This window comes from Perognathus longimembris, chromosome 9, assembly GCF_023159225.1.
Source record: "Perognathus longimembris pacificus isolate PPM17 chromosome 9, ASM2315922v1, whole genome shotgun sequence".
Taxonomy (NCBI): Eukaryota; Metazoa; Chordata; class Mammalia; order Rodentia; family Heteromyidae; genus Perognathus; species Perognathus longimembris.
Window position 1 is genome coordinate 12,223,651 of NC_063169.1, and position 23,688 is coordinate 12,247,338.

General features: G+C 49.6%; 1 protein-coding gene across 1 annotated transcript in view; it reads left to right on the forward strand.

The window, feature by feature from the left end:
• Positions 1 to 287: 287 nt before the first annotated feature.
• Scml4 (Scm polycomb group protein like 4) overlaps positions 288 to 23,688 on the forward strand; it is a 33,539-nt gene continuing 10,138 nt past the window's right edge. The window contains exons 1-6 of the mRNA XM_048353737.1: positions 288 to 547; positions 8,261 to 8,390; positions 11,366 to 11,566; positions 12,373 to 12,571; positions 13,359 to 13,366; positions 23,106 to 23,354. Coding sequence (XP_048209694.1) covers positions 293 to 547; positions 8,261 to 8,390; positions 11,366 to 11,566; positions 12,373 to 12,571; positions 13,359 to 13,366; positions 23,106 to 23,354 — 1,042 coding nt within the window. The 5' untranslated portion in view covers positions 288 to 292. The remainder of the gene's footprint in view (positions 548 to 8,260; positions 8,391 to 11,365; positions 11,567 to 12,372; positions 12,572 to 13,358; positions 13,367 to 23,105; positions 23,355 to 23,688) is intronic.

A 23,688-nucleotide genomic window follows, 5' to 3' on the forward strand; every position in this document is an offset into this window, starting at 1 on the left:
GGTGGATGGTTGTGTGTTTGTAATAGTATTAAAAATAATAATCCAAAGTTAAACTGAGACGCTGAGTTGCAGACAGCATCATCTTTTGGTTGGTGATGTTGTCAGTTGTGTTTGGAGCCAGGATCCCATTGTTTTCTGTTCTCTGTGATGTTCTCTCCCTTCCTGTCATCCTTGGAATGGCGCTAGGGCCAAGATAGCGCCCCCAGAGGCACAGCGCGTGCATGGCAAACACCCTTGAGGTGCCCTCCCAAGCTCCTCAATCTGATTTGGGTTGCCCTTGCAAACCAAATACATGCTCTGTTTCTGTTTGTTTTGTTTTGGGTCTGGACTCTTAGCATCTCTTCTGCCTGTGAGCGATTTGTCACCTCATTCCGTAAGACTGGCACCTGCCGAGATGCAGACTCCTAGGACACCGGGGAAGCGAGGCCGCCCCCCCCTGCACGCCACGCCCGGGAAGATGGCCGTTCATAACCTGTATGCTGCTCCGGCCACTCCTTTACCAACCCTGAAGATGCCAAAGAAAAGAGGGCGGAAACCTGGGTACAAGGTACGACTCCATCATCTCCCTCTCCAAACGGGTACAGGACTGAGTGCCCCGGGGACTCGGGCAGAACTGCACTACGCAGTGCCAGGAAGGAGAAGTGGGTGAACTCAGGATGGTAAACACATCTGTCTTGGTAAAGCATGGGACAGACAAGGCCTCATAGCGAGAACAGCACAAGCTCTCGTGTGTTGTTTTGCAGGCAAGGAGAAAGCAGATGAACCAGCTAGGAAGCGGTAAGGAGAGCCGATTCTAGGGGACCAGCTAAAAGCATGGGGTTAAACCTCACAGTTGAGTGAGCGGGCACCCCCTGAGCTGTCTGTCCTCACTGGAGTCGCTCTTGGAGCCGGAGCTCATCCGCCATGTATTTGAGTAGAAGCAGGTGATGTTCCTGAGACATTGAAATGAGTACTGTGAGCAGACCAGTATCAAAGGCTGTAGAAAAGTCCTCGGGCACACGGGGAGTCAGTGGTGAGAAGAATCCAGAGTGTTAATCAGAGTTTCCTGCTTATACATTGGTGTTGATGTCACATTTGGCTACAAAGAGGCATCTGAGGTAAGGTTTAAAGCTTAGGACCCTTTATCTTTTTGTGCCGGCACTGGGGCTTGAACTCGGGGCTTCGTGCTCTCACTTGGCTTTATTCACTCACATGAGCCACAGCTCTACTTCCAACGTTTTGCCTGTTAATTGGAAATTGAGATTCTCAAGGATTTTTCTCCCCTAAGCTGGCTCTAAACCACAATCCTCAGATCTCAGCCTCGTGAGTAGCTAGGATGACAGGTGTGAGCCACCAGGGCCTGGCTGTGGTGACCCTCTTAAGAATGAATGATTTGGAAAACAAGTAAGAATATGGGCACAAGGGCTGGGGATATGGCCTAGTGGCAAGAGAGCTTGCCTCGTATACATGAGGTCCTGGGTTCAATTCCCCAGCACCACATATACAGAAAATGGCCAGAAGTGGCGCTGTGGCTCAAGTGGCAGAGTGCTAGCCTTGAGCAAAAGGAAGCCAGGGACAGTGCTCAGGCCCTGAGTCCAAGGCCCAGGACTGGCCAAAAAAAAAAAAGAATATGGGCACAATTGTGTAGACCAACACGAACCAAGAGTATGGCTCCTCCCTTTTTTTTTTTTCTTTTGGGGCTGGTCCTGGGGCTTGAACTCAGGGCCTGGGCACTGCCTCTGAGTTCTTTTTTATTCAGGGCTTCTACTCTCATTTTTTTGAAGGGCTTACTGGAGAAGAAAGCATGCTCTCCAAGAGCCTTTCAGGCATTAGAAAATGAGTTCTGGAAGTTTCTTGCCATTTATTTTTTTTGAAATCAAGGCTTATGTTTCCATCTTGAGACATGAATACTAAAGCCAAAATGCAAATTGGCAATTAACTATCATAGATTTAGGAAAATATATGGAAATTATTTCAGGTCAGCAGTAAGAGCTTCTGGAAGAGTTGGTAATGAGTTCAACCTTTATTCCTTTCGTTCTCCAAGTTCTTCTAAAAGTTGGAGAATAAACGCAGTAGGGGGAGGGGGAGATAGTGGGTTATCCCAAGTTATTAATTTTAGTTTAGTTTTTTTTAATGTCTTTATTTGGCCCTCAAAAGACAATGTTTTCTTCATTGGTTATTTGTCTAACAAAAGGAACCTCCTTTGTTCATCCCTGTCCCCCAGCTTTAGAATTGCGTCTCTGAATGAAGCTGGCCTAGGGCAGGTGTCATCCACTTTGGTACTCTGCCCTTCCCAACATCTGGGAGTCACATCTGGCGGGCTGGAGCAGGGCAGCCTTTCTGTTTATGGATCCAGGGAGCAAGTCCAGTCCCTGAAGAAAACACATTGAAACCCGCTCTCTCCTATTTGGCCTTCTTCCTGATCCCTTGGGGGCTGTGACCCAAGAGTGGGAATTAACAACAGACATTGCATTTCTGGGGCCAGGAAGAATGGAAATTCACTCTGTGGAAGGAACCTGATTTTGTAATTTTCCCATCTCCTCCAATGGACAGTTTTCAATGCTCTTGACACTCAGAACAAAAGCTTTGGGGCTGGCTGGCTAATGGTACGCACCCCTTGTCACACAGACATGTCTGGGCCTTTCAAGTCCTCTTCCCAAATAATTAGGGGTCCCAGATAGCTTCTCAAGCCCTGAGCTTCGTGTTCTAGAACAGTTCTGAACCAGTGCCTGTCTGTGATGACATTCCTGCCTGGGAGACCATGAGGACAATCTGCAGAAAGCTAAAGAGATTCCACTGACAAGATCATTCTTTATTCTCAACTCTATTTTATTAGCATGCATGCGACCTTGTCCCTTTGGGGCTTCACTATGACATTTCCCCACATGTAAATGACATATCCCTATCAACTTCAAGGCCACGATGCCTCTCTTCCATCCCACTCCCCCTTCTTAAAACTATCTCAACAGATTCTATTCTTCTATTTTCAAGGAAACTACGTAGACTATATGCATCCCCACTCAACTTCTGTTAGCCCCTCCCCACTTTTGTACCCAACTCACTATTGAAGCCTATTTCCTTTCTTGTCATTCATTTCTTCTTCTTGCAGAAAAGGCACCAAGGAAATTGAATGGTCTCACTCCACTTACCAAATGACCACTGATTTGGGAGTTTAAACTATGTAGGACACAATTGGAGAGCCAGAATTCCTTTTGTTTGTTTGTTTTTTAAGGTCTTACCTTAAATAACTTGTATTGTATTATTGTTATGTGTGTGTGTGCATATGTGTGTGTGTATGTGTGAGAGAGAGAGACAGAGAGACAGAGAGAGAGAGACAGAGAGAGAGGAGGCATGGGGGCTTGAATTCAGGGCCTGGGCACTGTCTCTGAGTATTCAAGGCTTGCACTCTACCACTTGAACCACAGCTCAACCTCAGGCTGGTTAACTTTGGTGGTTAATTGGAGATAAGAGTCTCATGGGGGGCTGGGAATATGGATTAGTGGCAAGAATGCTTGCCTCGTATACATGAAGCCCTGGGTTGGATTCTCCAGCACCACATGTATAGAAAACCACCAGAAGTGGTGCTGTGGCTCAAGTGGCAGAGTGCTAGCCTTGAGCATATAAAGAAGCCATAGACAGTGTTCAGGCCCTGAGTTCAAGGCCCAGGACTGGCAAAAAAAAAAAAAAGAGTCTCATGGACTTTTCTGCTTGGGCTGGCATTGAACTGTGATCCTCAGATCTCAGCCTCTTGAGTAGCTGGGATTACAGGCGTGAGCCACCATCACCTGAACCAAATGCATTTCTTACAAGCTCAATTCTCAACTTTACAGCCTTAGATTTGAAGGGGAAAGCATTCTGGGGGAGAAGACTGAATATAGAGTAAAAGGACAATAATTTTCCTTCTAATAGGATAATAATCTATGAGGACTACAGAACAATATAACGATGGAACACCACTATTACAAAAGAACTAAAATTTATTATATAAATAAAATAGTTACAGTTACATACTCCATTAATAATATCACCATAATAAAAGATTGTGATTTGAGTCTTTATGAGGCTCATGGCTGGGAGTCTGAGGGCGCCTTTGTGCACACTCTATCTTGCTGGGTGGCATTTGCTACCTGTGTCTGCTCCAAGAATAGACCGAGGCTCCTCCTTCCAGACCAGACCCAAGCACTGAGCAGCAGTGGCTTCCAGCTGCTTCTGAGTGGTGGGGATGGCACGGGTGAATTGCAGGCAGTAAAAGAAGGTCAGAGCTGCAGCAAGATGTCAGGCCCTGGAGTTCAGAGGTCAGGCCCCTCCCAGGGCCCATCTGGGGACCACATTGCTGGGGGGCTCACCACTGTGAGAGACACCTTTGATGGCCTCCCTGGCCTTTTGTTACCCTCCACAAAGGAAGCAAAACCCTCTTCATCATATTTCCTACCAAGAGATGCTCCCCCAGCCCTCTTTATTTTCAAATAGAACACTTAGCACCTAGCAGCTTGTGTTAGGTCCTTAGCTAAGAAAAAAATCACAAGATCGGAGAAGGAACTTTCCTCCCATTTCATGACTGAAGAGTCCACCAAGGACTCTTTACGGAGGCAAAAAAGGTCTGCAGCTAAGACTTACCCTAGTTTCTATCCTGTATGCTTTAGAGATCCTAATGGCTTCAGGTGGTGGGATTTCAACTTCGGTGCATGTCTCATGCATGTGTGTATGTGTGTGTCCGTGTGTGCGTGCCAGTGTGGGGGGTTAAACGGGCATTGTTCTTTAGCTCTTTCACCCAAGGCTGGTGCTTCAGACCTTGAACCACAGCTCCATTTCTGGCTTTCTAGTGGTAATTGGAGCTGAAAGTCTCACAGATTTTCATGCCCTGGCTAGCTTCAGAGATCCTCAGATCTCAGTCTCTTGAGTAGCTAAGATTAAAGGCACAAGGCTTTGGCATCTAGCTGGGGTTTTAATCTTGTTTGCCAAGGCTACGAACTGAAGAGTAGTTTTTGAGGAAAACAAAAAAGAATTTCAGTTTCCTAGTGCACATACTGGATGTACAAGTGGAAAAGGAAGATGAGCTGATCCGAGGTTCCCAGCCCCTTTGTTGACCGCTGCAGCTGGGGTCCTGACACCGCCTTCTGCCATTAGCCCACCCTGGCTCTATCAGAAGGCAAAGCAGCATCCTAGCCATGTCCTGGGTGAACAGTGCCTTACCTGTTTAAGATTCTGAATTTCAGGTGGAAGTTCTCATATTAGCCATTTGTGGAGGACTATTGGAGGCTCCTGTATGTCATAGCTAGGCATTCTGGGCAGCAAGTCGTTCAGTCTGGGACTGCCAAGAAAAGGCCTTTCTGTACTTGCCCAATTCATTCTGCCAGATCTTGCGCTTAGCATTGTACATGTAAACTCTATTTTAGAGTGGTTGGAGATTCACAGAAAGGTTGCAGAGCTGGAGCTAGTATTCTATACTGACCCTGGTTTCCCCATTGTTAGCATCTTATGCCACCAGGTTCATTTTTTAAAACATAGAACCATGAACCAATGCTAGTGTACTAAATCAAATGAAGTCCATATTTTATCTAGCTTGTTTAAGATATTCTCTATTCTGTTCCAGAATCCTTTCCAAGACACCATGTTAAGTTTAATAATCATGTTTTTCTTGATCCTCAGGCCTCTCTTTCCATTATTTCCTAAATTTATTCCAATCAAAGATTTAGCCCCAAAGTACAACTTCTCAGTTGCACTCCTCAGGTCTCTTCCTTCTCCATTTTCACTGTCAACGCTTATCTCCTAACATACTATACACTATGTCCTTATTGATTCAGTATGTATGTCTCCCCCCATTAAAATGTCAGTCCCATGAAAGTTCTGTTTTTTGTTTTTTTTGTTGTTGTTTTTTTGGCCAGTCCTGGGCCTTGAACTCAGGGCCTGAGCACTGTCCCTGGCTTCCTTTTTTTGCTCAAGGCTAGCACTCTGCCACTTGAGCCACAGCGCCACTTCTGGCCATTTTCTGTATATGTGGTGCTGGGGAATTGAACCCAGGGCCTTATGTATATGAGGCAAGCTCTCTTGCCACTAGGCCATATCCCCAGCCCGAAAGTTCTGTTTTCTTCTCATTTCAATGCCATAACCTTTCTTGTTAAGTTGTTAATTCACCATCATCATCATCATCATCATCATCATCATCATCACCATCATCATCATTTCTGATCCTGGGGAATGAAGCAGGAACTGAGCCTCCTCTATGCGAGGCAAGTGCTCTCCCTCTTGAGCCATTCCTCTGCAGTCAGACAGCTTGCTGAACCTAATAACCACTCAAGTCTTCTGTGAATAGCCACTGTCTCCTCCTGAGACACTTCCTGCATTTGGCTTCCACCACGCAACCCTCGGCTACTTTCCTTTCTTTCCCACTGGACACAGTCTCCTAGCTCCTTAGGATCCTCCTCATTGCTTCAGCCTCTCCTGTTTTGGAGTCTTGCAGGGCTCAATGCTGGGATCACCTCCCTCTGTTGTCATCTTAAATATCATCTCTATCTTGATGATTCCCAAATGCTGATCTCCATTTGGACTGCCCCAGATCTTCACAGTCAACTACCTACTTAACATCTTGTCCCAAACTATTCCCTGTTCTTCTCCACCCCTTCCACTTTGCAGGCCCACCCTAAAATAGACTTGCTTCCTGTTTGGGCCCATTGTAGCTTCTTTCTCCCATATCCCATAGCCAATGTGTTGGTAAGTCCCGCTGGTTCCGCCTTCAGATTCCATCCAGAGTCTCTGTACCTCCCTTCACAGTAGTTGGATCCAACCTACCACCATCTGTCATGTACTCTGCACAAGTGATCCTCCCATTGCATCTTTCTCAGCCTCTTGTCAACGTAGCAAACTGAAAGGTTGTTGATTGGCTCCTTCACACCTTTGTCAAAGGTGAACTCAAGACACCCTCTTAAAATACCACTGGGAAGGTTCCCAGGGCCCTTCCCTCTTCATTCCATCATTAGCACATATTCAGCACACCAAAGCTGATTTATTCTATTTGCTATCTCCCCCTAATAAAATTTCAGTTCTATCAGGACAAAGATAAATTTGTTTTGTCGGAATCTATTCCCTGTTGCATCCACAGCAGCCTGAAGAATGTTTGTCATGAAGCTGGCTCATAATACATGTTTTTGGAGTGAATAAACAAGTGAATATAAAATGATTAGATAACTAGCAGTGAGGAGACAGCATAATGCAGTATTATTATACTACTGGGTTTTTTTTCCTATCATACTGTTATTTTTATTCTAGCCTCATAACCCAGGAAGAACGTTAGGAGATGAATGGAGACGATATATATATACACACACACACACACACAATGGAACACACTATATTGCTGCTCAGATGTGGTCCATGAGCCAGCGGTCTTCATCCCTTTCCGAGGCTAATGGGAAATGCAGTATCCCAGGCCCCACACAGAACTCTTGGAATTGGCATTTTAACAAAGCCTCCAGAAGGCTGTTGGCAAAGCAACCAGTGCTGATGTGAGCCCTGGTGTTCCCCCCTAATTGTGTGTTCGAACCAATGTATCTTCAGAAACTCCTGGTGCCTGGGTCTCACAGACTGCCCCCTCCCTCCTCTGGAATGGGTCCAGATGCAGCAGTGACCTAGGTGTTCCTTTACCGTGGGGCACAGAGCTAATGGTCTCTGCACCGAGCATGGTGCAGAGCGCTCTGTCTCTGGGGAGAGCATCCGTGTGCCGTCTCCATCCCGAGTCCTGAAGAGCACACGTCCGCTCTGTCTGCGAGTGTGGTTGCAGACGAGACCTCACAGCACGCGGCTGCTGCTCACTGCTGTCCACACGCAGGCCAGCAGGGACCAAGCGGCAGGAAACAGACGCCCAGGTGCTTGCTTCCTGCTCCAGGTCCTGCAGGACCCAGTGATCTCTGCTGAGCGAGCAGGCCCAGGGGCAGCCTCCCGTGGATGTGGACAAGGCCTCGTGCGGGGCTCTAGGGAGCACAGGTGTGTGGGGAGAACGCATTCTGCACGCAAGAGAGTGGAGGAGGCTCAACGCTGGGCACCTCTGCCCACTCCACCACCCACCGCCTGCCCCCGCCAGGTCCTGGGCGGCTCTGCCGTCAGGAGGTGGTTCAGAGCTGAGTTCAGAATGGAGCCCCCAAAGTGATCGGTGACTAGGATCTTGGCTTGGCAGCCTATCTGCCAAAGCTGCCACATTAGAAAGACCTGGTGACACAGTGCAACTGGTATACAAGGGAAGCTGAGGCAGGTGCGACTCTCACTGACCATGCGGGCTCCCTTGCAGCTCAAGCCTCCGGTTCTCATGACTCCGTTAGCCCTGTCGCCTCCGAGGAGCACCCCTGAGCCGGACCTGAGCTCCATCCCGCAGGACGCAGCCACCATTCCCAGCCTGGCAGCCCCGCAGGCTCTCACAGGTAGGCCAGCGGGTACACAGATGGCCTCTCTCCTGCAAGGACTACGCTGAGCTAAAGGGAGCTCCATCACGGATTCTCTGAGATTACTCTGTCTTGTAGTTGGGATTATTTGAAATCCTGTTTGCAATGCATTTTGGGTTCGGCGGATTACTTTGGGGTAGGACAAGAGTCTGATCAGAAAAGTGATCAGACGTGTTTGTTTTTCAGGGCCAGGTTTCCGTACTAACCACTTCTAGCCTGCTGTTGCTGTTCCTGTGTTTGTATTTTCAGATTCCCAAAGTTTGCTACCCTCCCTGAATCCTGCCCTAAGACCTTCCAATCTGGTCCGAGTAATGAGCACCCCAAACTGCCTCTTCAAGAAAGAGTCCACTCTCCCTCTTCAACAGCTTTATCCTAATAGTAACAGCAATAGAACTGTGTCAGCTATGTGCTGAGCACACACACACACACACTGAGTATGTTCCCCCCACCACACACCTCAACCCCACTCTTTACTCTGTTGTACTTAAGACCAAACCCATTAATACGGCTGACAAGGCTCGGCAGGCTCCATTCCCCCATGACCCCTCCTACCACTGTCAGTTCCCAGGGCTGGCCAGAGGGTCTCAGCGCAGGCGCAGGCTCGTCCTCCATCTGGAATGAATTTCCCTTCTGCTCGCCCTATCCTTACCTTTCATCTCAGCTCCGGCATTCCTCCCTCCAGAAAGTACTCTGCCATGTCTTCCATCCCCTCTCCCACGTGAGCTTCCTGGCTGCTCCCCATGTCTCTTCCAGCCCAGCACCTCCGCTGTCCCCCAGCTCCTGGGGAGACCTTCCCTGTTATCCTGTGACCATGCAACTGCGTTAGAGCCCCATGCTCTGCCAGCTCTTTTGCTCAGGGCTAGCTCTCTACTACTTTGAGCCACAGTACCATTTCTGGTTTTCTGATGGTTCATTGGAGATGAGTCTCATGAACTTCTCTGCTTGGGCTGGCTTTGAACCTGGATCCTCAGATCTCATCCTCCTGAGTAGCTAGGATTACAGGCTACAGGCACCTGGCTTCAAATTCTTGATACACACACACACACACACACACACACACACACACACACACACACACACACGATTTGTGGATACATTGAGGGAGAGGCCAAGAGAGTTCATTAGTAAAGGAAAGCAAAAGAATGTTAGAGAGAAAGCACACAGCCAGACACAGGTACAGGCACATTTGACCACAGGTGCAAGGTGTACGTTCCCAGCAGGAATATTTCTGGTAAAGGAGCAGCTTGAGGTTTGGCTCAAATTCACCCTAGGATAAGTGTCTCCCTTTGTTCTGACATCTGGTAATAGTTGGTCATTCTAGCTGTCACAATGTTTTATCGTTTGGGCCGAGAGACTTCAAGGTTTGGCCTGTTCACTAACCTTAGGCCATTGATGTCCGGGGATCCCTTTAAACAAAGGCAGCGTTATGCGACGTCCTTCTTTCAACACAGGCGTCCATCCTTGAGATAAGTATTTTCAAACACATTTTGTGCCAACAAGAATATTTTTCCCCCAAGTGGTTTGCGTTCTGTTTTCTTTCTAGGACAAGTTTCTGTAAGGTATCTTTGCTTAGTTCTCAGGAACAAAGATTATCATTCAGGGAAGCAGACAAGGTCAGATGGCAAGGTCAGAAGGAGAGAGATGCCCGTCTTCTATTTTTTTTCTATTTACTAAACATGGCAGGTAACGACAGAGTATAAGTCTTAAAAGAAAGACAATAGTACCTGTGTGCTTTTAATCAATCTATTCGTTCCACTGTATTTGTCTCTGTATTCCGGGTGGCTAGCTCATTTTCTGCAATCCCGGCCTTTCCCACCAGCCTCCACACATGCTGTGTCTCCTGCTCCTGTATCTTCGTGACTCACACAAATGTTTAGTACTTGGAAAACTAATTTTGTAGACATTCTAACATTTTTCTACGGACTCCTATTGCACAAATTTGATCCTTTCCTGTAAATGTGCACAATATATTAATTAATATAATTGAGAAGGAAAATATCCTACAAACAAGCACATTTTGGAGATATATGCTCAAAAATTTATGGAGGAAGATATATTAACTTGAATGTGTGGGAACCCCTGACTGAGCTGAGCGAAATGGCTTCTTGAGCATTTATTTCCTCTGAGATTCTAAATAACCCTCTCCTTAGAACTTCATGAAACAGTCTCTTGAGTGATTAGCATCGTGTCCATTTAGAAAAGCAAGCTGGGCGCTGGTGGCTCACACCTGTAATCCTAGCTACTCAGAAGGCTGAGATCTGAGGATCTTGGTTCAAAGCCAGCCTGGGCAGGAAAGTCCATGAAACTCTTACCTCCAATTAACCACTAGAAAACCAGAAGTGGCGCTGCGGCTCAAGTGGTAGAGAGGTAGCCTTGAGCCAAAGTGTTCAGGGAGAGGGCCCAGGCCCAGAGTTCAAGCCCCAAGCCCGACCCCCCCCCCCAAAAAAAAAAAAGCTTTGGTGATAACTTAGGTTTGAAGTTAGGACTTTATACTTGCAAGGCAGATGCTCTGCTGGCGGCTGAGCCATGCCTCCAGTCCTCAGTTTATTTACTTATTGCTGAAGCAAAGTCTCATCCTATAGCCTAAGCTGCGCTGGAACGTCCTATGTCGTTGAGGCTAAACTTAAACTTGATCCTCCTGCCTCTGCCTCCCGAGGGCTGGAAGTACAGGTGTGCGCCACTATGCTCCGCCAGCATGTCGAGTTTTTATTCATGGAACGTTCACGAAGGAATGGCAGCTTTTGTGTTCCTAGAGAGGGGGAAGAAAAGATTTTGTAATGTCCTTGTCCAGCGTGGCAATAGATTTAAATACCTAGTCCACCGTAACGGTCTCCAGTTCCAATCTGAGTGCTTGAGCAGCAAGCGCCTCCCTGCTCTCCTGCCTGGGGCTCCGCCACAGCACAAGCCCTGGCAGTTTCCCAAGCGTGAGTCTTTTACCTCTTTTGTCCTCACAGTCTGCCTCTACATCAACAAGCAGGCCAACACGGGGCCGTACCTGGAGAGAAGGAAGCTGCAGCAGCTCCCAGAGCGCTTCGGACCCGAGAGGCCGGCGGCCGTCCTGCAGCAGGCCGTCCAGGCGTGCATCGACTGCGCCCACCAGCAGAAGCTGGTCTTCTCCCTCATCAAGCAGGGCTGCAGCGGCGAGCTGGTGGCGGGTGAGGCCATGGAAGCTTGTCCCAGCAGGGCTCTCTGGGGTGTCTGAAGGGAATAGCAGGGAGGACATTGCGTGTGGCCGGGCCTGAGCTCCATCCATCGACTAGGCTCCAGGGACCTTCGCGGGCCCACAGATCTAAGTGACTCTGAATAGAAGCCCTAGTCCTTACACAGGCCCACAGATCTATGTGACTCTGAATAGAAGCCCTAGTCCTTACACAGGCCCACAGATCTATGTGACTCTGAATAGAAGCCCTAGTCCTTACACGGGCCCACAGATCTATGTGACTCTGAATAGAAGCCCTAGTCCTTACACGGGCCCCCAGATCTATGTGACTCTGAATAGAAGCCCTAGTCCTTACACGGGCCCACAGATCTAAGTGACCTGTCCCTGAATGCTTGGTTCGCCTCCAGGTTCACTTCTCCCTTACCTCCATCTGTTCTCCTGCCTCGGGGCCTTGTCTTGAAGGCACAGAAGGAGGAGAAGGAAGAAAGGTTAACGAGTACTCTGGGCTGTCACATGGAGGCATGAATCAGGCTGAGCTCTAGTCTAGTAAATGACTAACAGGTGAGCCTCAGGTTCCTGTTGAGAGAGCTGTACAGGTGAGCTAGGCCCCTCAGAGGTGGAGGGGCCGTGCTGGACTGCTACCCTTGGGAATGAAAGTGAGGCAAATCGCCCCTGTGTGGATTGTTCAGAACACAGCCCCCTTTCGAGGCCCCCAATCCTCTGACCCTTTGTGAGCTAGCCCGTAGGGTTGTCCGCATGCCCCCCCCCCCCCGTGCTGAGTGGCCATCTCTGCCTTTCCAGTGTCTGCATCCTTTGACGGCAAGCAGCACGTGAGGCGGGTGCCGGTGGTGAACAGCATTGGCTACGCCCTCCGCTTCCTGGCCAAGCTGTGCCGCAGCCTTCTGTGCGACAGCCTCTTCAGCCACCAGCCCTTCCCTGGCTGTCCCACGGCGGAGAAGGCCCAAGACAAAGAGGAGGACGCGAGAACAGACTCGGGTAGGTCCAGTGTGACTCCCTGCCCCGCAGGGACCTGGTCGGGGCTGCAGAGTCCTCCTTGGAGGCTTGTCAGAGTCGCTCGGGATGGAAGAAGGCTGGTAGACAGAGGAGCAAGACCACACGGACTAAGTTACCCCCGTGTTGTTGTCCCCGGGGCTCCGTGCTAACAGGAAGTGCTCCTTCCTGCTTAGCAGCCCCAAGTCAGCAGTGCATCAGGGGTCCACAAATGTCAGGGTGCATAGAAACTTCCCCGGTTTCCTTTCTCTGAAAGCAGAGTTGATCTATGAGATCATGTGGGCGGTGGATCTGAATGGAGCCCTGGCACTCCTCTGGAGCTAGTTGCCAAACCGTGAGTGGCAGGCATTGTGGGAAACTGTCTTGGATGAGACTAATGCATGGACGTGGGAACGTTTTTGAGGAATAAAGTGAGGATGACACGGTTAGGTAGGTCTGTGCTCACAGGCAGTTTAGAGCATTAAATAAAAGTATACTTAAGGGCTGGGAATATGGCCTAGTGGTAAAGTGCTTGCCTCGTATACATGAAGCCCTGGGTTCGATTTCTCAGCACCACAGATATAGAAAAAAGCCGGAAGTGGCGCTGTGGCTCAAGTGGTAGGGCGCTAGCCTTGAGCAAAAAGAAGCCAGGGACAGTGCTCAGGCCCTGAGTCCAAGCCCAGGACTGGCAAACAACAAAACAAAACAAAAGGCATACTTAAAGTGCCACAAGCTGCACGTCTATAGGTCTGGTAGTAGATGTCTTTCATCCCGCACTAGGGAGACTGAGGCAGGAGGATTGCTAGTTGAAAGCCAATCTGGGCTACATCGTGAGACTGTCGGGTTGAGCAGGGAAAATGGTTGTATCTGAAGCCCAGGAGGAGAGCAGAGAGGGATTGATTTAGATCCTCATCATAGATTTTTCTTGGATACTTTTAAGAACCTTGTTTATAATTTTGCTTTGATCCCTGAGACCCTGGCAACAGAGGAAATTAGGCCTTTACAAAGGAAGGAGGTTAACTGAATAAGGGTGGGATCTACATACATCCATACCTTTCTCCATGTCTGTGCATAAACTAGGATGTCTTCTGTCTCTCTGGGCCTATTCTTACCTTGGATGAGAACCTGGAGGTGCTGGGATAGAATGTTCCTTCTGGTTCTGACAGTTTTGGAATCTGGTTTCTCCTACAAGCATTAGCTAATCCAGCAACATACCTCTTTGTCTTTGCTCCCCCTGCCTCCAACTACCACCTCCACCTCCTTCTCCTCCTCCTTCTTCCTGGTCTTTTTGTTTTTGCCAGTCCTGGAGCTTGAACTCGGTGCCTGAGCACTGTCCCTGAGCGTCTTTTGCTCAAGACTAGCACTCTGCCTCTTGAGCCACAGCGCCACTTCCAGCCTTCTCTGTTTATGTGGTGCTGAAGAATGAAACCTGGGGCTTCATGCATGCTAGGCAAACAGTCTACCACTAAGCCACATTCCCAGCCCTTCTTCCTGGTCTTGAACTTACAATTCTCCCATGTCATCCTTCCAAGCTCCCAAGGACTGGGATTTCAAGTATATGTCACCATACCTGGCCTTGAAACATACGCACATACAGACAGAGACGCATCTATTTTGGCAGAATGGAGGTTTGAACTCAGGACTTTGAGCTGCCTAGGCAGATGCTCTATCTCTTGAGCAGAAATATATATTTTTAAGTGAATTGCTTTTCTACTAAATCTGGCCATGAGACTAACAGATATCCTGGGGGACAGTTCTTTCTTGGCTGGGGATGAAATTTAGGAGAAATCTCATGATTTTTTTTTTATTCCTTTCACATTACAAAATGTAGTCAAAATCAAATATGCCCAGGTCAGTGTGAGGAGTGAGGCTGAATTTCCCATCCCATGTCAGCTTGTGTCATTCAGGCCTCTGCCCAACAGCATGGTGGGCTTGATCTGCGAAAACAAGATTTCAGGCCCCCGAGGGTGCTGTGTGTGTGTGTGTGTGTGTGTGTGTGTGTGTGTGTGTGTGTCTTGGGGGGGCGGGGGGAAGTCTCCCCTGGCAGTCCCGCTATGATTTGGCATCACACTTCCTGATTCTATCAGCGTCTTCAGCTGATTGTCCATGCTGCCGGCTCTGGCCAGATCTTTGTGGGATCTTTGGCTACTGGACCGTGGGGACCATGCCTCCCCGGCACTTTGCTGGGATGGGCAAACTCACCTCCTCTCTGGAGGCTTGTGCCCACTTCCTTCATCATCACAGGCCCCCAGGGCCACCTCTGCTTCTTTCTGCAGAGGCTGCTTGGTGTCAGCATGGCTTCCTTATCAAGCCACATAGAGTGGCTCCCTCTCCTGATGGCTCCTATCTGTGACTGAGAAACCATGCTCCCTTCCCCCGGTGCAGGTAGGGCCCTGAATGCGCTTTTTCTTTGCTTTACCAGCCAACGTAAGTCTTTTAGCTCTTCCATGGGAGTCCATGGGAACCCAGCCTATCTCCCCAATTTAGATGACGAATAGCGAATTGTTCCCATGGTTCTGGCAAAGCCATTGAGACCAGCCTGGCTGGTTCTCCTCAGCATGCATCTTTCAGCCCACCTGCTTCTCAGCCTGCACAAGCGCATGTGGGAGGTGTTACAGGTGGGAGGTACACACTTGGCTCTCCATCTCTCTTCTTGCCAGGCCTTCACGGTGGTCATGGTGGTTGTGCTGTCTTTTGTCATGCAGCTGCAGCCAAAACCACAATGCAAAGTTGGATGTGAACATCTATCCCCAGAGAATGGCAGCTCCCCTTCCAATCTGCTCTTTGCTGGGTGGGGGCAGGCTGGATCTTTCCAGAGCCCCCTTCCAGAGGAGCTTTCTCTCATGAACTAAGAACGCCAGGCTTCAGCACAGGCCCGGGACCTACAGGTCTATTCATTGACATTCAAACGTGGCTTGTGGTCTCCAGGGGCCTTCTGAACGCATTAGGATCCTGACTGATGGATTGGTACTATTGGTCAAAATTCACAAGATGATTCTGGGGAAAATGATGTATTGCCTTTGAGTGGTACAAAAGAAATCTGCTTTAGCTGGTGCTTCCCAAAGTTGAAGGTGCATAGGAACAACCCAGTAAAATTCAGGGTCTGGTTCAGTAGGGCTGGGGGGTGGGGGGTGGGGGTGGGGGTAGGGAGGAGGGAAGGGCGGACTGGGAACCTGCATTTCTAATAGGCTTCAGCAGGAGTCCTGGCACCCTTGGCTGGGGCTACACCCCCAAGGGATCAAGTATGGGCCAGCAGAGTCCAGCTCAAGCAGGGAAATCCATTTCAGGCTTTCAGTGTGTCTGCAGGAAGGCACTTCCTCCTCCTGGGTCCAGTGTGCCCAGAGAGGGGTGGGAGGGGCAGAGTGGCTGGATGGGGGGCGGGGATACCCATTTACACCAATGGCTGGGGAGGGGGGTGGGGATAGAGATTTACACCAATGGCTGGGGAGGGGTGCAGGGATACAGGTTTACACCAATGGCTGGGTAGGGGAGGGGATACAGGTTTCCACCAAGGCCTGAAACACATTTGCAGATGCTGGAAGGAGGGTAAAGAAGGAAAGAATGATGACAAATTCCTCGGTGTGACCTAGCAACGACCTGCAGTGGGGTCTCTGGTGCTCTGTAACCCCTCCATAGCCCCCAATAAGATGTCTATCTATTCTCCCTGCATAGTTACACCCCCCCCCACACACACACCCCATTTGCAAGGTTTTGTTTTTCTTAACGTGTATGCTAGTCTTGGGGCTTGAACTCAGGGACTGAATGCTGTCCCTGAGGTTTTTTCCCTCTACCACTTCAGCCACAGCTCCATTTCTGGTTTTTTGGTGGCTAATTGGAGATAAGAGTCTTAAGGACTTTCCTGAGTGGCTGGCTTTGAACCAGAATCCTCAGCTCTCTGAGAAAGTAGGATTGCAGGTGTGTGCCACCAGCGTGCCCCCTTCACAAGGGCTTTGGTCCTCAGGACTCTGGGACCATGGCTCCTTCACTCTGCTAGAGCCACCTGGGGAAAGGGCCAAGCAGAAAGGAACTCAGGGATGTTAACTAACTTGACATCTACAAAAAGCAACCGAGCACACTGTCTGCCCTACCCAGTATAGGGCTTCTCCTTAGAAATCACAAGGATTCCAGCTGAACTCTCCTGCAAGGTCCAGTTCGAGTTGCTGGTTTCCTTCCTGCCTTCGAAGGTCTAGTGGGAAGGAAAGAAATGCTTAGCTTCTGTTGAGTAGCTCCTTTGGCGCGCAGAGGGGAAGAGGGAGAGAGGGGAGGGTCCTTTGCTCTCCAACTTGTCTCTTGCTTTCTTTAGCTGATGGTCCTTGAGTCCAGCAAGATGTTCCATCACAGCCAAAGTATACACACAGCCTTTAGAAAGCATATCTATTTCTTGTTCAATGGCAGACACAGGGAATGTGTTATCTTTCTGAAAGATGGTGAATTTCTTTCCTTCCTTCCTTCCTTCCTTCCTTCCTTCCTTCCTTCCTTCCTTCCTTCCCCTCCCTCCCTCCCTCCCTCCCTCCCTCCCTCCCTCCCTCCCTCCCTCCCTTCCTTCCTCCCTTCCTTTTTTTCCCCAGTCCTGGGGCTTGGACTCAGGGCCTGAGCACTGTCCCTGGCTTCTTTTGCTCAAGGCTAGCACTCTACCTCTTGAGCCACAGTGCCACTTCAGGCCTTTTCTGTTTATGTGGTTCTGAGGAATCCATGCATGCTAGGCAACCACTCTTCCACTGAGCCACATTCCCAGCCCAAGATGGGTTATTTCTAAGGGGAACAGGATATATATCCAATGTCAGAGAGCATCCATCTGTGGGGGTTGGTTCCTTGGCAAAAAACAGCAACTTGCTTCACCAGAATGGCAATGCAGTAAGCTCCCTGCCTTGTCCACAGCTCTACTTAACATAATTCCAGTAATCCTGGGTCACCAGTCATCTAAAGGTAGTAAGTGGAAAATTCCAGAAGTAAAGAATTGCTGTTTCCATTTGCATATCACTTTCAGTAGTATGATGAAATCTCCCACTGGGTCTCATGTGGCCCAGTGTATCTGCCTGGCGTATGCAACCCTCTCCTTAGTCATTTAGGGGCATCCAGGCCATCGGATCAACTGTTGCTGGGTTGCAGGACTGTGTTGTAGGAGCCCTTACCAAAGAGCCTATGCCCCATCACAACACCGAAGTCCTTCGCATGCTTCCTCTCTCATTCACGTAGCCTTCAGTTCAGAACAGACTTCTCTATTTGCTGCTGTTATTGTTTTGGGACAAGTCCTGGCTCAAACTCAGGACCTGGGAACTATCCCTGAGCTCTTTTGCATAAGAGCTCTTTTGCTCTATCACTTGAGCCATAGCTCCGTTTCTGGCTTTTTGGTGGTTAATTGGAGATAAAAGTCTTATAGACTTTCCTGCCCCGGTTGACTTTGAACTATGATCCTCAAATCTCAGCCTCTTGAGTATCTAGCATTATAGGTGTGAATCATGGACGCCTGGCTTGGTTCTATTCTTATTAACTACTGCCATGAATCTCTTACTGTGCCTAATGCATAACCTTTATCGTAGGCATGTATTTGTAGGGAAACATGCTTTGTAGAGAACATAGCACCCTCCACAGTTTCAGGCATCCCCTGAGGATCTTGGAGCCAGTGCCTCATTAAAAAGAGACATTGCTGTTCTAGAAAGTTCTGTGAGTCTTCCTCCAAGTGAAGATGTCCACTAAAACTTATAAGATGACTCCTATTGTAGGGACTCCCGGCATTTTTTTCTGATTGAGGACACTTTCAATTTCCCCAACTTATGAGAAGTGAAAGGACATGGGGGTCATGAGGAAACAGCCACTATGGAAGGGCTCCCCAACCTTTCCCCCACCCCCTGCTGTGGGGAGTCCTGCAGGCCTGGGGGTAGAAGCTGGCAGAGCTACCAGGTCGTGTGGAAGATAGTTATGAAGGCCACTCTCCTCTTGAGACTCAAGGGGCATTTATTTATTATTTTGAGCAGCTGACTTTAGTCAAAATTGCCTTTGGCCCAAGTGTCCAGTGTTGAAAAATCCACTGATGGCTTATAACAAAGTGTGAGGCAAGCCAGAAACACTGGGAGGAGGAAGGAAGTTCAGGTGGCAGGCAGTAGTAAAATGATGGTTGGTTTCTGTACATCCATCTCATTAGGGGAAGAAAAAAATAATAGGAGAAGTACTTAAAGGGACCAGAGAGGAGTCCAAATTGATCCTAAGGGCTGAGTGATCCAAGCTAGGGACAGACTTACAGAGAAAATCCATACGGGCCAGAGACCAAGTTAATGGGAAATGTAATTGAAACGCATGAAACGCGGGCCTCTTAGGTGGTGTGGCCTGGTGCCCTTTGAACCAGGAAGGCTGGGCCACGGGGCCCCCGGGGCCGGGAGGGGCGCACCGAGGGCTTATCAGCGGCCAGCACAGGGGCGGGGCCGAGCCCGCAGCCGACACCGCTGCCAGCCTCCACCCCAGCCTCCAGAAGAAGGAAACCTGGTCTCCCCGGCACCCACAAGTCCCCTGCAGGCCTGTGGCGGGGCCGGCTGTGTGGCTCTCACATGCGGGGGGCTGCCAGCTGCCCGAGGAGCCAGCGTGGGGGAGGCTGCCCAGTGGTGGCGACACCACCACCCAGGTAGGACGCGCGACCCTCCCACAGAGAGAGAAGGGCAGCTCCCCAGGATGGGGGCCGCTCCCGCACCGCCTCCCTGGAATCCTGGCTGGAATCCCAGCCTTCATCTGGGAGGCGGCACCTGCCTGAGCCTTGTGCTCATTGCTCTCAGCGCTCAGGCCCTGCTCTTGCCCCTGTGGATTAAGGGCTGGGGGGCAGATCAGAGGGACCGCCGCCTCTTGAAGTGGCCGGTCGGAGTCCTCTAAGCACTGCCTGGAGCCTGGGAGCCTGGGGCTGGCTGGGCTGAGCTGACCAGTCAAGGGACAGGCCCGGGAGTTCGGGAAAGACCGTGGGCTAGGTGGCACTGATGGTTCTAGAAAGTGTTTACTCTGTGCAGCTGCTCCAACGGGGAGGTGAGGGCTGGTGTGGAGGTCTAAGGTAGGGTGGGGTAGGTGTGGGGGGGGAGTAGATATGTTCCCAGACGGAGAGACACCTGCAATTTGTGCTGATTGTAGTCTGAATAGGTTTGGGGTAAGCATCATCAGGCAGTGGTTATTCCCAAGTTTCAGGGTGAAATCGCTAGCCCTAGCTCCCGAGGTGTGAATCCCCAATGCAGAAAGCTAGGCCGGGTTGTGGGTGGGGGGGGGAGTGTAGTTGTACCCCAGCCCTCTCCCCACCTTGGGACTTTCCCTTCCTCTCCCTGGCTCTTGGCTTTTGCCTTGCTGCCCCTCTTTCTTCTGCTGCTTCTCTCTTCGGAGGTTCCCTGCGTTCCAGGGGCTCCCCTGCCTGCCCGCCTCCGGGACCCCAGCAGGAGTGGGTTGCCCCAGCAGGGGGGAGCAGGGGTGTCTGTCTCCATGCTCAGCTTTCCATGCAGCAGCGGCAGAGGTGAACAGATGAGCAATGCTAAGAGAGAAATGCTAGGCTCGGCAAAGTCCCCAAGATACCAACCCAGAAAATGGGAGCCTTCGTGTGCTCGCCTGTGTGGGCCATTTAAGCATGCGCCGTGGATTGTTTTTTAGTATCTTGCTAGAGGAAACACCATGGTCCGCACTGTGTCCCAGACCTCTCGTTCAGCATGCGCTGCTGGGCGGGTGAGCAAGCCTGTGGTGGTTTCGGAGGGCTGGGGCACCAGCAGCAGATTGCTCATGGGAAGGGGTGTTGAAGGGGCCACAAGGTCACGACCCGGAGCGGAGCATCCTTGGCGGCCAGCCCACGTGGTTTGCAGGCGCCCTAGCTCTGGTAATTCTGGGCCTTCTGCCCCCACCTTTTCTTCCAGCTCCAGGCAGCCCCATAACCACTGGTAACGGATGATTGTCTCTCCAAATTAAAAAAAAAGAAAAGATTTCTTTGTTTTTACCAAATTTGCAAGAGTAGATTTAGATCCTACATTTGTCACTGTGCAATGAAGTTCTTAAGCTACTAGAAGTTCTGCGTTCCTTCCGTTCATCTACACATAGGTCAAATGACATACTGTTTGTGAGTACGTATTCAAGAGTACGTATCCAACAGTGATCATTTAAATTAAAGCAAGAGATACTAGAGTTTGATATAAGGAAGAACTTTCAGGCAGTAAGATTTCTTCTGCTATTTTCTTTTTCTTTTTTTTTGCCAGTCCTGGGCCTTGGACTCAGGGCCTGAGCACCATCCCTGGCTTCTTTTTGCTCAAGGCTAGCACTCTGCCACTTGAGCCACAGTGCCACCTCTGGCCGTTTTCGATGTATGTTGTGCTGGAGAATCAAACCCAGGGCTCCACATATACAGGGCAAACACTCTTGCCACTAGGCCATATTCCCAGCCCTCAGGCAAAAAGATTTATAGTGCAATGGCCTAACCGTAAGGGAGAGTAAAACTCTTTAGGAAGCGTTTAAATAAGAGGCTTGCCAGGTACCGGTGGCTCACACCTGTAATCCTAGCTACTCAGGAGGCTCAGATCTGAGGATGGAGGTCCAAAGCCAGCCCAGTGAGGAAATTCCATGAGACTCTTTATCTACAATGAACCACCAGAAAACCAGAATTGGCACTGTGGCACAAAGTGGTAGAGCTCTAACCTTGAGCAAAAATCTCAGGGATGATGCCCAGGCCCTGAGTTTAAGCCACACAACAGACAAAAAAAAAAAAAAAAAAGTCCCACTATGAACCTTAGTTTCCTCTCTAGATATCACCCTGCCTAATGACAAAGTCTGCATCCAGCGTCGTGCATTCTGAATGTTAGTGTGTCTCCTTCACAACTTTTACTCTGTCTCAGTAACATCAATGGAGCAGTTTACTCAATTGATCTAACTGTTTATTCCCTTTTCTTGATTGAACTAGGATTGAATTAGGACCTCACACTTGCTAGTCAGGCTCTCTACCACTTGAGTTTTTACACCTCTAGCAAATAAAAAAAGAACAGGCTCTTTATTTTTTTTGCTCTATCCCTGACCTTCTTTGTGCTCAAGGCTAACACCGTACCACTTTGAGTCACAGCGCCATTTCCAGTTTTCTGGTGGTTAATTAGAGATAAGAGTCTCATGGACTTTCCTGACTGAGCTGACTTTGAACTGTGATCCTCATATTTCAGCCTCCCGAGTAGCTAGGATGACAGGCATGAGCTACCAGTGCCTGGCTTTTGAAGAGACTCTTCCCCTGTTGGATAGACTTAATTGGTATCTTTGTTGAAAAACAATTTTTCATTGCTGAGTATAGTGGTACACTTTATAGTCCCAGTACTTGTGAGGCAGAGGCAGGAGGTGCATGAGCTCAAGACCAGTAGAATCTGTCTTAAAAAAAGAAAAGAAAGAAACCATAACATGACCATACATAGACACAAGTATTTCCGATTTCTAGTCTCGCAATTCTATTCACTTGATCCATATGTCTGTCTGTATGCAAGTACCATGCTGGAGTGGTTGTCATTGCCTTATCAATTTTGGAATCAGGAAGCATGAATCCTCTACTTAGTTCTTTTTCACTATTATTATTATTATTGGTGGTGGTGGTGGTGGTTTTTTGGCTCTTCTGTATCCCTTGTAATCCCATATGTGTTTTTAAATCAACTTGCTAATTTCTACAAAGGAACCAGCCATGATTCTGACAGGAATTGTATTGAATCTGTAGAGCGATTTGGTCCATCTTTGCCTTCACAGCAAATCTTCAGATCTATGAATGTGAGATTTCTGTTCATCTAATTATACATTGTTTAATTTCTTTCAGTAATGTTTGAATATCTTTTATCTAATTTCTTTCTCTCTTCTCCTTCCTTCCTCCCTTCTTTCCTTCCACTTTTTTTTTGAGCAGGTTCTTACTATGTAACCCAGCTGGCCTGGACCTAGCAATTCCGTCCCTCCGCCTTCTGTGTGCAGGGATTACAGGGGGCCTCACTACACTCAGCTCAGCCCTTGTTCTTAAGCATTTGCTTCTTTGTGAGTGAAGTTGGCTACTGGCTATTGTGAGCGACACTGTTTCCCTAATTTCACTTTCAGTTGGTTCAATGAAAGTATGTGGGAGCACAAATGATTTTAAATTTTATATTCTACCACGTCACTGCACTGTCACCTCCAGTAGTTTTAAGTTTTAAGTGGGTTCCTTAGGGCTTCTTAATTCAAATAGGAGAAGAAGCTCTCTCTCTTTCTTATGGAATTCCTTTGCTGGGAGCCTCTAGTAACAAGCTAAATTGGAAGTGGCTCTGTGGCTCAAAGTGGTAGAGCCTGGAGCAAAGGAGCTCAGGGGCAGCGCCAGGCCCTGAGTTCAAGCATCGCACTGATGAGGGGGAAGAAAGGACAAGCAAAGGGTAAGTCAGGCCTCCATGTCTTCTTCGGAGCTGGGCCTGTCTCCCAGGCGGTGCAGGCGGGGGACCAGCCGGCCTGCCCGGGGCGTCGGTCCTGCCCGTGTGGGCAGTGGATGGTTTGCTGGAATGGGGCTCAGATGGCCTCCCAGCCTGACCTCCGCTTCCCCTCGCCCTCTTCCCGCCTAGCCAGCGAGGAGCGCCTGGCGAGCCCCGCGGGCATGAACCCCTGCAGCGTGGACACCGCCTCGGCCGCCTTCGCCCACCGGGGCTCCCTGCCCTCCTCCTCCCTCTACTGCAAGAGGCTGCCCGCTGCCGACGCCCACCTCGGGGGAGGCCCCCGGGCCAGCCCCGCGCCCTCGGGGGCTGCGTGCACCCTGAGGCCCCTGGCCTCCAGCCCCAAGCGGACCGGGACCCCTGTGGAAGGAAACAGATGTGGTAATCGAACGCATGCCCGGTGTCCCTGAGCCTTCCCTTCTTCTTCCTCTTCCTTCTCTCCCTCCCCCTCCCCCTCCCCCTCCCCCTCCCCCTCCCCCTCCCCCTCCTCCCCCTCCTTTCCTTTCTGGTACTGGTGATTGAACTCAAGGCCTTGTGTTTTGCACACCCGTGCCTAAGCTACGCCTCCCAGGCCAAGAGCTGGTCATTCTGTTGCACTTAACCACAGGTAGCTTCTCTCAGCGCCTCCTTCCAGCCAGGCCTGAGATGTTCCCCGTACTTCATTTTCACCTACCCAGGCCCTTCAGTCTCCTGAAATTAGACCCTAGGCTTTGAT